The following is a 14485-nucleotide window of genomic DNA, read 5'->3' as shown; positions in this document are numbered from 1 at the left end:
TTTTGTCAGCCAATGATTAATAAAAATACAGCGAAAGTGAAGTAATGCAGATGAAGAATGTTTCATCATGTTTCTTGTTAATTTGGTCAAATCTGACACGGATGAAGATCAAAGGAGTTTTCGCTCCGTCCGAATTCCATCATTTCACACAGAGAGAAAATTTCATCCCAGTTAAGACTCCGCCAGACTCTGACAGACGTCGTATCTGACACGTGTCACAAGAAAGGCCGGCGGACCGCCGCTTGCCAGATTGCGTGCTGACCCATCTGGACCTCAAATCATCACTAGCATTTTCCACCAAAGGAGATTTCATGCACAAAGCCATTTTTACACCAACGAAAACCATTCTCAGGTATCTCGGGTCAAAAAAGCCAAACGGTTAAGAATAAAAATACTTTTCTCAATCTCCCTAAACGACATTCTTGAAACTCTTGAAAGCTTTTGTTTTCTCTAAGCACGATTCCATTTGTTGCTTCTTCGGACATCGATCTGCTTTTTGGTGGAGCCTTGAGCTTGGTTCTGACCTGTCCAGAGCGATGCAGCACAGGTGCATAATGGAGGCGGTGGTGAGCAGAACATCCAGCGAGGTGCGCACCAGGCAGAAGGTTTCACCATAGATCCATTGCTCATGCACGAGGTCGATGGCGCCGAACGGCATCACCAGTAGCGACACCAGCAGGTCAGCGAAGGCCAGTGACACGATGAAGTAGTTGGTCTTGATTTTCCTGCGACAGACACAAGCAAATTATGCCATCTAAGTAGCAACCACTCTTGGGTCAGTGTTTACAATACAGAGCGGGTCGGATGGGACTTTGAACAAATGAGCCCTCCGATGATGCAACCCTGACTCATGTAGGCTGACATATTGAGTCATGTACAATACGAGGCTGCTATTAACATAATGCACGCCCACGTGGAGCTTTTGGTTTGTTACTCATACTCACGCTTTCGATGAAGGCAGCAAATCAACGGTAAATTATTAAAAAATACATAAAATAAAGTCATTAAAAATTCAAAAGAATGTCTTGTTAAAAAAAAATATTTGAACAAAAAACATTGAGAAATTATTTGAAAAAGACAGAAACAATTGAATTTTCCCCCATTTTCTTCTTAATGCATCTATCAGTGTAATCAAAACCATACTTTATTACATTTAAAAAAATGAAATGGCTTGCTAGTGCCTATCCCAGCTGGCTTCGGACAGTAGTTAATTAACATAAAGAATAATTTTCACCTGATCCTCACTTCCCATTCTTTTTTATAATGGCATCAATCTGTGAACGCTCTTAGCATATCTATGAAACACATTTAATATAAAGAGACTTTAGAGAGAAAAAAAATGACAACCTTATAAAAACTGACAGTAATGAAATGTAATTGAACAAGATTATAAATAAGAATTAAATAGGTTTTGGCACACTTCATTCATAAAATGAACGCCTCAGCTCATTAGTACATAATTACAATTTAGGGATGAGAATGAGCTGTGAAGAGATCAGATTTTTAAATTAAAAGCAATTTTTTTTATTGAGCAGATTGCATATAAATGATTTATCTTTGAAGTGCAAATATAAATAAACACACTTTTGTTACAGGCTAATTTTCTGCTGCTGCAATAACAAATGGGATCTGAGATCTTTCCTCTTACTGAATTGTTGAACATGGCTAAAATAAAAATAATTTCTGTTTAAAGTGCCAGAACATTAAGCAAATAAAGTAAGCATTCATGCAAATAATCACTACAATAGTGATGTTACTTCTGGGCACCACAACAAGCCATCGAGCAGCACTCGTGTTTATCCATTAAGCGAATGGTCCTCCACTCAACAAGCCAAACGCTACCCCAAAAAATAGTCAAAATCAACTGGATCTCATGTTATGCAGGAATGAGAACTTTTGTGGCGCTCCAGTCTCGCTAGATCTTCTCATATGGAGCTCGTCTAATCCCTATTAATGGTAGTCATTTTCTGCAGAGGATGAGGATTATACACCAGATTATACATGCTGTCTGTCTATATGTGTGTGCGCCACCATTTTTGTTTTGATGGAATTATCATTTAATAATGATATTGGTGTTTTTGTTATGAGCGGTTGCTCAGGAGACCTTGAAAGTACGTAAGTGTCTCATTTACTTTCTGACGCTTTGCGACATTATCTTCAGCTACACTGTGTGTATGTGTGTGTATGTGTGTGTACATGCATGTGTGTTTGTGTGTGTGCGTGCATGTGTATGCGTGTTCCCGGTGGACCAAGAGGCAATGAGGCAAGAAGAAGACAGAAAGATGGTGTGTCATTGTTCCCCCCTTGGGGAGGCCAGACGCCGACGCACACTTTCCCTGATCATAACACACACATGCGCATACACACACCCTACATTCATCCTCACGTGACACCTGCCAGCATGCATGTGCACCCTACTGCACCACTTTTTTCTGGACCATGGCTTTGACCCCAAACCAAGTATTCACACACAAGGACATGAAGTGACCACCATCTTAACAGGAAGTGAAAGACGAAGTGGAAGTTAGGAGAAAAAGGGGACAAGTGACAGATTTTTCCCGTTCAACTTTTTTTTATATGTAATTAATTTTTATATGTATGTTCATATTTATAAAAGTCATAAAATAATTTCTAGTTTAAAAACACATTTAAAAACATGATACAATCCTCCCCTCTGCATTTTTTTCTTCAATATTTTTTTTTACATATATTTTTGGTTTGGGAGGCTTGTGTATGTCCCCTTATCCAATGTGAATTATGGGGGTTCAATGTAAATACATTTTATTTTTTTTTGCTTTCTAGCAGAAGCCTGAAGGGCTTGTTCTAACATTGCCTGCAATTTGACCCGTTCATAATTCCCTCTACCATCTGGGGAAAAAAAAAATCCCAAACATGAAGCTAACAACGACATGTTTGTCGACATTGTTAAACCAAACAATGCTGTACCTGAGTTGCCTGTCCTTGCAGACGGCCACCATGACCAGGAGGTTTCCCAGGATGCTCATCGTCATGACCAGAGATAGGAAGCAGATGAGGGCCAACCGCTTTGGCATGCTGTTGCTATGGAGACAACACACACACCCACACACACAGGTCAGCAACAACTATTTTTTTTTTTGGTACACATTTCCTATCCGTCACAGAAATAACTGACAAAACGGGTTAGAAATTGGTTTCATGTGTAAATTCAAGTCAACAGACAACACCGGTGTTATGGTTTCAAAGTAGGATTTCAAGCCATGTTTAGGATTGCAATTTAGGTTTGAACCAGAGTTAGAATTGCAATGTGCAGATTCAAATCAGAGCGAATGCAAAAAAAGAAAAAAAAAAACAACTAAGTGTTAGGGTTTCAAATTGTAAGGTTTCAAGAAAGAGAAGGCTTTGAATAAATTTTGCAAGGTATTGTTTCAAATAAGGGTTTAGGCTTCAAATTAGGGTTTCAAGCCAATGTTAGATATTCAATATGGCTTTCAAATTAGATTTACGACTTTAAAAAAAGATGATTTCAATTAAAGATTTCAAGCCTGAGTTAGCGTGTGTAATTGAAGTTTGAAGCCTGTATTATACATGTTTCAAGAATGAGATTAGAAATGCAATTTGAGGTTTCAAGATTGAGTTAGAAATTAATTAAAAAAGGCAAGTGTCTCAAATTAGTCAAATTAGGATTTTACCCATTGGTTAGGGTTTCGTTTGAGGGTTTGAAGCCGGAGTTGTAATTGGATAGTAGGGTTTCACGCGTCTGTTAAGGTATCAATTGAGGGTTTGAAGCTTATAATAATAATAATAATAATAATAATAATAATAATAATAAGAAGAAGAAGAAGAAGAAGAAGAAGAAGTTATAAATTGGATAGTACACTTTTAGTTAGGTTGAAGCCTCAATTAGATAGTAAAATTAGAGTTTCGAAGCAGAATTAGAATAGAAAAATAGGTTTCAAGATGGAGTAAGAGCTGTAAAAACGCAGTGAGGTTTAAAATATCTAATAGGGGTTTTAAACTAGGTGTAGGGCTTGAAAGATGGGTCAACAATGTGCGAGGCACAAAATTGTATGATTCTGATCCATTTGAAGGTGCTCGATCCCCAAGTGAAACCAGTATGAAACAAGTTTGAAATATGATTTCAAAAGCTACTTAAGACACCTTGCAGGCGGCAATCGCAAACTAGTCAAAGCCTCATTAAGCAACAAATTGAAGATCAAAGTTGTCATGTTGGCTGTGCTTTTAGGCGTTTGATGGCACAGATCAAAGCGCGCACCTTGTTAGAGAAGACGCCACGTGGCATTCGCTGAGACTCGCTCGCATGGCAAAGTCAAGCGTCGGCCTCATCGGAGAGCGTGAGTGGGGGCCTCCGACCTGCGGCGCATTAGTCATGTCAAACACGAGCCGTGTCAAAAGCCAAAAGAGAGATTTTATTTCTTCCTTCTGCCGCCGGCTTTTTGGCGAAACGCTCGAGAATGAGTCGCTTGATTTATTTCTGTAACGCTGCGAAATCTCTGATGCTTGGAAATGCCCTGCGTCAGGGCCATTTTTGTTGGTGCTGAATCAGCAGAATAGCTTGTCATTAAAGGTCAACTTTTTTTTTTTAAACAGTTCTTTTATGTCCCTTGAAGGAGGAATTATGAATGAATTATACAAGGATGAAATGGCAAGTTCGTAGACTGTACTCGATCAGGATTTTGAACAGGGGTTCGAGATTCGAATGAAGGTCGTAAGGCTTCAAAGTAAATCACGGTAAGGGTTTTAAAGAAGTGTTTAGGACCATACATGAAGTTTCAAATTAGGGTTTTGCTTTAAAAGTCTTTTTTTTAAAGTTTGGGTTAGGGTTTGAAATAATCGTTAGGGGTTCAAAGTAGTGTCTCAAATTAGGTTTTGGGTTTCATGCCAGGGTTAGTTTCAATCCAGTGTAAGGGATTCAGAACGAATGAATGATTTTTAAATAGGATTAAGATTTCATACTGTGGTTAGGGAGTCAAAGTCATGTGTAAAGTCTGGGTTTCAAGTTAGTGTTAGAAGCCTTGTTTCTGTTTCAAGACAGGCTTAAGGCTTCGAACCAGAAGTTTTAAATAAGAGTTCCAAGATTGGGGTTGGGTTTCAAAGTTGGGTTTCAAGTTTATAAGTTAGGATTTTAAAGTAGGGTATCAAACTAGATTTTGGGGCTTTAAATTGGAGTTTTAAAATAGCCTTCGCAGATCTGTGATTTGTAACTTGCCCAATATGAACGTTCTTTGTGCAAAATGACATCCTGAAATTGTCATTTGAACTATTTGGGTGTCAAAGAAGCATCTTCCTTTTAGGTTACTTTTTCCAGTTAGGGCTTCAAGCCATGTCAAGGTTTTACATTAAGGCTTTAAGACAAGGTTATGATATTAAAGAAGTATTCTGCTGCGGCGCTAATAAACCCACTTTTGGCGACCCTTTTAAGTGCTACACAGGGAATCCCAAATTGTGAACAAAGGCCGTGTGGAATGTCCGTGTTCTATCCCAACGGGCAAACACACAGCGGCCTTTGTGATGCTTGGCACCATCCGTGCGGGTATCAGACACAATCCCAGATAAAACGTGTCGGAGTGCACGACCGGGTCATGATGCCCGCCTTGGCAAGCTAATCCCGAAGAATGCGAATGATGCGCTCAATGGTACTTACAGTGGAGATGAAAAACGCATAGACAACAACTACTGAACTAGGCTAGTTAGCATGAAAGATGGTCATGCTGTGTCACTTTGTATTAAGCGGGTTTTCCTGAGGTCCAGTAACCAAACTGTGAATGGACAACGAGTTTTTTCCAAGTTAATGCTGGAGAGAGAGCTCCGCTGTTAACACTGCAGAAAAAAGGATATTGAGAGAGACAATTGGAATGGACTTGTGCTCAAAGAGAAGAAGTCAGGGTTTCAAGCTTCGGTTTAGGGTTTCAAAGTAGGGTTTCAATATAGGACTAACATGGACTAGTGTTTGAAATTAGGGTTTCAACATACATTTACAGTATGGCATAAAGGTTTTTAATTGGGAGTTAGGATTTGAATTGGGATTTCAACAAAGTTTAAATGTAGGAATGCAAAAAAGGTTTTTTTTTGTTTGTTTTAAAGAAAGATTAAGGTTTCACATTAAGGCATAGGTGTCAAACTTCAGTCCTCGAGGCCTGGTGTCCTGCATGTTTTCCGGTTTTCTCTCCAAAACACACCTGGATATTAAAATATTACATATATTAAAAAGAACGCTGGGTTGAGGCTATTTGATGTGCGTAGTATGTAATAATGTCCCCAAAATTTGGGGGTTGACATGACATGAATCCTAATTTTCCAAAGTACAATTAGGCTTTTTTGTTTCTGCAGTTCGGTGCTGTTGAGTGGTGGGAAAAGGCCTTTGGGGATTGAAACATTGTCCATCTTCATGAATAAACCAAAAAAAAAACATGACTCTTTAAGACTTGGTCTGCTATGAAAAAATCACTTTGTCTAAACTAAAGTCAGATTGGAAATATTGAGATTCCTTTGAATAACACGAACCTTGGAGTACACGTCATCCCATCTCTGGTGTATATAACAACATGAATATCACCATTATCATCATCTTTGTCATAATTGCACAGCTCATCGCCGCCGCAGGTCAGTGAATACTATTAAAAAAAATTTGAATCTAATCTGGAAGCCCTCCATGTGGATCTGTAATGAAGCTCAGTGGAAAGAGTAAAATGGTGATTGACATCTGTGCGAACACACTGTGCTTTGTGTGAGATTAACATCAAAACATTTTCAAGCCGTGATAAGAACAAGTTATTAATATCATTGTAATTATTTCCCCCTAAAGCCATGAGCAAAATCTCCTGAATGAGAATTACAACACTGTGTAAAACGATCTATGTTATATCCGAATGGTAAGCAGGGCTGTGGTGGGTTTCCTCATGAGAGTTTGATATCAGGATTACAGATAAAGTAGGGTTAAAAACCAGGTTTGCAAAAAGGTTTTAGACTTTAATTAGAGTTGCAAATCCATTTCTGGTCTCAAATGGGATTTTAAAGCCAAGAATAGGGTTTTTAACAAAGAATAGGGTTTTAAATTAGTATTTAAAACAAGGGTTAGGTTTGTACATCTAGTACAGTTTTAGCTCAACATTTGGAGATCTTAATTTAAGATTCAAGAGTTTTATTGTCATATGTATTGTATTATTATACCACACAATGAAATTCTTATTTATTGTCACGGAGTCACTAAGCTGCTGATCTGCTATTGGTCGGTTTCAAAAGGGCGGCGTGTCAACACTTTGTTCTCATGCGAGTGCTTACAATATACAATACAGTACAATATTTATTGTGCATTCTAGTGCTAAACTCAAACTTGAATAGGTTAGATTGGGAATATGACCATAACAAGCTCCTCACGTCACCCAAAGGTAAATAAATCCTTTCTAAATTTTTTTTTAAATTTATAACTTTTAATTGTATACATGTATATTATGAATAAGTAGTACTTACTATACAATTTTGTTACCAATTTTTAATATGAATATACAATTTTGATGTTTTTACCTGGGGTTTTATACACATTGGCTAATTAAAATAGGTTTGGATTGCCCGCCATACGGCGAATTCGCGTTACGATCCCAACCGGGGAAAGGATTTATCTCGTAAACCGGGGACCCACTGACTCCTTGTTTTCAGCTTTGTTTAAAAAAAAAAAAAAATCAAGCAAGACAGATTTTGAAACAAATGTTCTTGCCTCAAATTATGGTTTTGAGGCAAGGTTAGTGATTGAAACAAATGTTAGTGTTTTGGAAGGAATGGAAAGGCTCATGGGAAGACATCAACACAGTGTGAAAGGACAGATAGACACAGTGCACTAGAGAATAAATTAAACACATGATTAAACCCATTCAGGAAACAGACGGGATTTTTGGGAAGAGAGCCCGCCGCCTGGCAGAAATTTGACTTTCATATTTATGTTTAGTAAAAGAGGCTCCATCAATTCAATATGGCTGACTGAATGAGATTACTTTGATTACAATGAAACTCAGTCACAGGGAGAGTAAAAAAAATGGAAAAACTGAACTGCATTGCATCACAATTGAAGTGTCATAGGGTTTTAAACAAGCATTAGCGTTTCATGTCAGATATCAAATATACACGTAGAATCAAGGGTTTCCAAATAGGATCAGAATTGCATACTCAATCTAGGTTAAAGCCTAACCTGAGAGCTTCAAACAAAGGTTGGGGTTAAACATGAGGCTTTCAATTCAGGATCCGGGTTCTAAACAAAGGTTAGGACAGCACATGAAGGGTTGGACTCACTGTTTGAATTTGAAAAACAAAAATAAATGTTTCAAATAGGTTCACTCTGCTTTTAAACAAAGGTTATAAATCACGATTCAAATGTCAAAGAAGGCTTCAGGGTTAGGTTCTTAAAGTGTGGTACATCATTTTAAATCAGAGTGCAAACCAGGGTGATGGGTCCAGCCAAATTTTAAACTTTGATTTTGGGGCTTCAAGTCTAGATTTGGATTAATTTGAGTGAATCAAATTGGCAGAATAATAAAGTGTTTCTTTTTCATATTAAGAATGTATAGTAAATGAATGATATGGAACAAAAACAAAAACAAAGCTACAGCTATACTGTCCTAATATTTCGGAACCCACAAAACCATTTGTTGTAAAACACCAAAGATGGAACTTTACAGTGCATTTTTCTATTCAAGAAAGAAAAATGACAAATGACATTGATTCAGTTCTTTGTATGCATTATGATAGTGTCTCTTGACGCCATAAAAGCATAATTTATTTTAAACCACACTGTCTATTTGATGACAGCAGACTTCTGTATCATGTGTCTAACCACTCAGCTGCAAACGGATACTCACATTTCCCACTCCCAGACTCAAAAAAAGAGCCATCAAATCCATTTGTCCTTAAATCACAGTTTACTTATTCAGAATACACTTTCTCATCTGAATATTGACTACTTGCATTTAATAAATAATTAGCATGTTTACTTATTGTATGCTAACAAAATCGTTACTCCGGCCCAACAATTGACCGTTTTGGGACTCTCTATTTGCCCCAGATGCCCAAATGTAATGTCTTTCATGCATGATTTTAATAAAACATTGTTCCGGGTCAACAAGAGTCTATGATTACTCTGGCATGTGACAAGTGAGCGTTGAGCTTTCAGGAAGTGGTCATGTTTGCTTCTCGTTGCTTTCCACACCGCCGCGCATCTTCCTTCGCCTTCCGATTCATTAAAACACAACACCAAACGGCTTCGCCAGAGCGCTACATAACAAGTGTGTGTGCGGCCGTGTCAATGAGATGATAAACACACTCGCGCTGCATGGGAATTCCACGGAGAGAGAAAAACTCCAGGCGGTGTTTGGCTCCGAGCAGCTTGTCAGCTTGCGTTAGGGTAATGATTTTTTTTTTTTTTTCCTCACAGGGATGACGTGAAGTATTTGCAAAAGAGCACGTGAAACCTTTTTCAATCAAAGATGTACGGAAGCAAAATTTTGTTTTATGTTATATGCATTTGTAGCAAGTGCGTATTTTAAAATATACAGCGTCACTTTTGTGTGATCATTTTTTTTTTTTTTTTTTGCTCTGCATAATTCTCTGGGCACCATCATTTGTGACTCTACCCTCTCCAAAACAGGATTTTTATTTTCATTATTTTTTTTACCCAACCCAATACGTTGCTACAAAGCTGCACCTCTGTTGCCACAGCAAAACCCAAAACACATCATGAAATGGAAACAAATGTCGCGCTTCATGTCATTCCATGGTGCAATCATCCACAATCAAGCAAATCAATCATGTCTGTGGCCGCCGTTTACTACTGTCACCAACGCATTGGGCATGACAAAACAAAATAATGGAACATTTTTCCTGCACTTTCTCGTGGAAAGCTGCAGAAAAACTAACAGCCTTGACAGCTAATGTCATGCCTCTGACAACCAATGATAACCTGTTATTTTTATATTTAAAGGAGAAGTCACTTTTTTCTGTTTAGGAAAATTACACTTTTGAGTCATAGCAGCAGAATTTAGGGTTCGAAAATACTGTTTCAAGTCCAGTGTTAATGTTTTGTGGAAGGGTTACTAACTTAAAGATGGAGCGGTCCATATGATTGATGCATTGATCAGCTCTATTGTAGAGATTCTGTTGATTTATCACACACTGCATTTCATCCAGGACCGCAAAACCTGATGACAGAAAATCACTATTTCCCAGAATTCATCTGTCAATATATTGTTGCTCTTATTCGAATGCACACATTTAATCCGGTCGATTTTCTCCTTTTAGGTTAAAATGGAGCCGCTTGAGGACGACTTTTTATGTGATTGATTTACAAGCCACAGAAGAAGTAAATTGAGTTTGTCTCCAGATAATGGCACTCATCATTGCCCCACAGGCCTACTGAACACTCTTTGTCCGAAACACTCTGCGAATAAGCAGGACGACAAGTGTGAAAAAAGCAAAACTAAACAATTAAGGATACAACCAGCACAAATAATACCGAAGTTAGACCAAGCTGAGTTACATGGCTGTATTTTGATGAATTATGACAACTTTCAACCAAGGTATGCCATCACGCAATGTTAAGATGTAAATTCTTGTCAATTTAGTGTCATAACCCTGACATCTACCTGTCTATTATAAATGGCTCAAATTGGACTGCGATTAGGTTAAATCCCATTTGTTGAATTTTTACTTTGAGAAACAATCAAATGGACTCTGAAATGGGTGCTTCAAATCAAAATGTCTGTCATTCTCTTCACCAGTGAAGCCCTTTGCGACTGTCGTGATTCAAATTGACTTGACTTTTATCTTGTGCAGTTGACAGTTACGCTTATTGAAACTCTTTTGTGGGTCTTATTGTGATTTCCAAACCTTCTAAATTCGACTTCCTCTAGGGAAGCTGAACTATGTTGGCAGAAATTAAAAACAAAAAACAAGCACTTCACTTCCTCTAATTAAATATTGGTTTCTCCAATATTTAAAATAGAGATGCAGCGTATCATTTCAAAGTTTGGGATTTATTCATGGTTAGTTTCAAGTTTTATTCTTGCGTTTCTCTTCTGCTGTCTCATGTTGTTCTCATGTCAAGAGGAATTATTTTCCTCCAAAAACGAAAAGTAAGAAGATAAAACATTGACCCAAATTAAACATGGATCAGCGCACTGTTTTCTTTGAAGACTGACAGCATGTCTTCATTGCATATTTCTCCCTACCTTTCATCATCATGCTGAATTGAATGCGAGCCAGAGTGGTCCGCGAATAAATAAATAAATAACTATGCCATGATTGCAGCCGTCTTTTAAATAAAACAGGCTGCAGGCTGACGGATGTTTTGAAAAGTGTACAAAAAGAAAAAAAGAAAGGAAATAATACGTGCTCTTTCGCTATTAGAACACACAGCCTGAGGTCAACGCGATAGCAGCGTGAACATGAAACCATTACAACAAACGTTTAATCACACACTATTTTACCCATTGCGGTTCTTTTTGTAACGAAAAAAAAGTTCTAATAGATATTCTTTCTTTTTATGTCAACTCAGGTTGACTAAACTCCCTTCAAACAAAAACAGCACACTAGACCACACCGACAGAAAATAGGGGTCCAATACAAAAAAACAAATCAGATAGAAACCTACGTTGTTCATGCATTCACTTGTGGCTAGGCACATAACATTAGCCTATTCAAGCCCAAATTTTTCCTAGTCGTCGAAGTGCAACCACGAAGTAAACAGCTCTGGTCACGTGACAATATTCTCTAAACATGTGACCCTGCACACATTTCATCTACACATTGTAGTATTTTGCACATTCAGTATTTTAATGAAAAATGATTGAAAAATCATAGAGTAACATTTTTACAGCCTTAGAAATTGTTTTTTGTTTTTACGGTCACTTTTGTAATAGATGTTGTTGAAATGTTAAGTAAGACAAAAATGTTTCATAAGCAAATAAAAATATTTTGGGAGAATAATGGAAATTTCTCTGAGCGTGTACAGTTTGAAATCTGGTTGCAATGTATACGAAAAAAAATGCTGCAAAAGTGAGACAAATTTAGGATTACCTTAAGGAGTGCATCTCTGCTGTTGTGATTTTTTTTGGTTTGTCTATTTAAGAAAGATTTTTACCGCTTATTAAGGAGTCATTTCTGTTTACGTATGTATTGTGCTTGTACTATTTTAGGTGACTTAAGTTTTTTCTCCCTTTTAAGTTTATATATATATATATATATATATATATATATATATATATATATATATATATATATATATATATATATATGTGCACACACATGCATCTCATGTACTCACCTGTCAGTGAATGGCTCCTCCATCACCAGCATGCGGCCTGAAGGGCTGATGCTCATGTGACCATAAATACAGAGAAGCCCTGCAGACATGACAACACCCTATTAACAACTTCATCATCATCAACATCATTATCATAATCCTCCCTCCTCCTCCCTCATCATCATCTGCTCAATTACACCTCATTAGATTTTTTTAAGGCCAGAAATAACAAAAGCAAATATGACATTTAACATTGAAGCAGCGTACAGCTGATGCCAGTGTATTAAACGGATGATTTAGTCACCATGAATTAACTGTTGGTTCTGTTAACCGAATCTTGCACGGTTAATGAAGTGTCGCTCGCGGTTAGGCAAACGCTGAGTATTTTGTCTTCTCAAATATGGCTTGCTATTTAATTCCGTATAATGCAATGTTTAAACACCCAGACGGGCACGCAGATGCACACAGACAGACCTTCATTCGTGCCATTTTCGGGTCAAGCAGGAACAGGGGCAGATTTGGATTTAGTGGACTCCCATTTGAGAAGTCGACTATAACAAGACATATCAAACCGAGTCAAGAGAATTCTAGTTTTAATGTCCACACTTCACAAAAAAGTAATGAGTTGTCCTTTTTAAGTATGTATGACCCCCGATACTTATTCAGGAAAGACCCCCTGGAATCCCTGGCAAGAAAGGTAAAATGGCCATTTGAAACCAAAATGAGATTTTCTTGTGTGTCTACTCATGGAAGACGCAGCAATCAAATTCTGTGTTGCAAAGGGAAAGTGGCTACGGGAGCCAAATTTGTCAAAGATTCTGCCACCACAAATGTGTTGAATTTATATATTTCCCAGCTGATTTTAGGCAGTAGGCAGGGGACACCCAGAACTGGTTGCCAGTCAATTTCAGGGCACACGGAGACAAAAAAACATTCACGCAACCAATCATTCCTAAGGACAATTTAGTGCGTCGAGTACACCTGCCATGCATGTTTTTGGTGTGGGAGGAAGCTGGAGAACCCAGGTAGAACATACAAACCCCACACAGGAAGGCCATTGTGTTTGGGTCATCGGTTCAGGGATTCACTTCATACATTGCCAACCAATTAGCTCTTAATGTGTTCCCAGAATGCAACACAAACGCGGGAGTTCACTTTAAAAGCGGAGGCCAGCTGGCAGCCAAGCATTTTTTGAAATGATTATTTTATGAGACTCTCTCTGCTCATTGGCAGACATTTTACTTTAGAGACATTTTAATGACAGGGAGAATAAACAGATTTCAGCTCTGTTAGGACCCACTGCCTCTTCACGTCACATGTCATCTTTATCCTGCAGTTACGAGCTTCGCAGAAGTTGATGTCTTCATGATTCTGCCCAGTTGAGGGCATTTTTTTGAATATTCAAAAGAGAGAGGACACTAAAGTGTGAAACATTTTTGTCATTACGCATGGCAGGAGTACAGTATAACTACAACACTTGATTGTGTGATAAAACATGACACGAGTTCACATATTATTTACTTAGTAGGCCTGTTATCATTAGTAGACTTACATAAAAAGTCTATCATTTGGGTTTGATGATGTATTATTTTCGTAGCTTACTGTGTGGAGATATGGGGCTATACATACAGTATAAAACAAATTCAAAAACTCATTCCTAAATGATAGACATTAGAAGATAAATTGTTATTGATATGACCTTAGACATGACCACACTTTATGTCCAAATGTCAAGCTTTTTTGTTTTTTCAGGAAGCAGACAATTGAGTGGGCTGTAAGAAGATGATGATGATTGAATCAAAGTCCCCTGAGAGAGCACATGATGTACGCGGTCAATAATTCGGCAGACCTCAGTCTCCTTTGAGTATGCGGCGTCACTTTATTTGTTCGGGGTCTTGCTGCTGCCCGTACTAATAATATGCAGCTGCTTTAGTGCAAATACAAGCCTTGTTTATAGATAATTGCAGGTCTGACTTGGAATACAATTTATTGTCCCAGCAAAGTGATCACTGGCTTGGTTAAATTTAATAATAAAAAAATCAACAAATTTGTGTCTTCCATTTGTTTGAGGCACAAAGTTGAATTAGGTTATAGTTGGACAAAATCTCAAATGTGTCTGACAGAACACTTGTAATAGCCAAAATGACTGTAAACTGCCCGCTTCAAACTGAAATAGCAAACGTCTTAATTTTTTTTTGG

At 37.8% G+C, this 14485-nt stretch overlaps 1 protein-coding gene across 3 annotated transcripts in view; it reads right to left on the bottom strand.

Annotated features, from left to right (window-relative positions):
• The window catches only part of htr4 (5-hydroxytryptamine receptor 4), a 50424-nt gene that overhangs the window by 15786 nt on the left and 20153 nt on the right, over window positions 1-14485 (bottom strand). For 2 of the 3 annotated variants that reach the window (XM_088431919.1, XM_088431920.1), the window contains exons 2-4: window positions 12308-12386; window positions 2947-3060; window positions 525-725 (exon numbers count right to left, since the gene is read on the bottom strand). In XM_088431919.1, the coding sequence (XP_088288045.1) occupies window positions 525-725; window positions 2947-3060; window positions 12308-12363 (371 nt within the window). In that variant the 5' untranslated portion in view covers window positions 12364-12386. Of the gene's footprint in view, window positions 1-524; window positions 726-2946; window positions 3061-12307; window positions 12387-14485 lie in introns of those variants that run through there. The other variant, XM_088431921.1, reaches the window with a different exon arrangement.

Source organism: Hippichthys cyanospilos, chromosome 13 (genome assembly GCF_059441005.1).
Source record: "Hippichthys cyanospilos isolate Australia breed blue-spotted pipefish chromosome 13, RoL_Hcya_1.0, whole genome shotgun sequence".
Classification (NCBI taxonomy): Eukaryota; Metazoa; Chordata; class Actinopteri; order Syngnathiformes; family Syngnathidae; genus Hippichthys; species Hippichthys cyanospilos.
The sequence above is the reverse complement of the archived record's forward strand: the minus strand, read 5'-3'. Positions and strand labels throughout refer to the sequence as shown.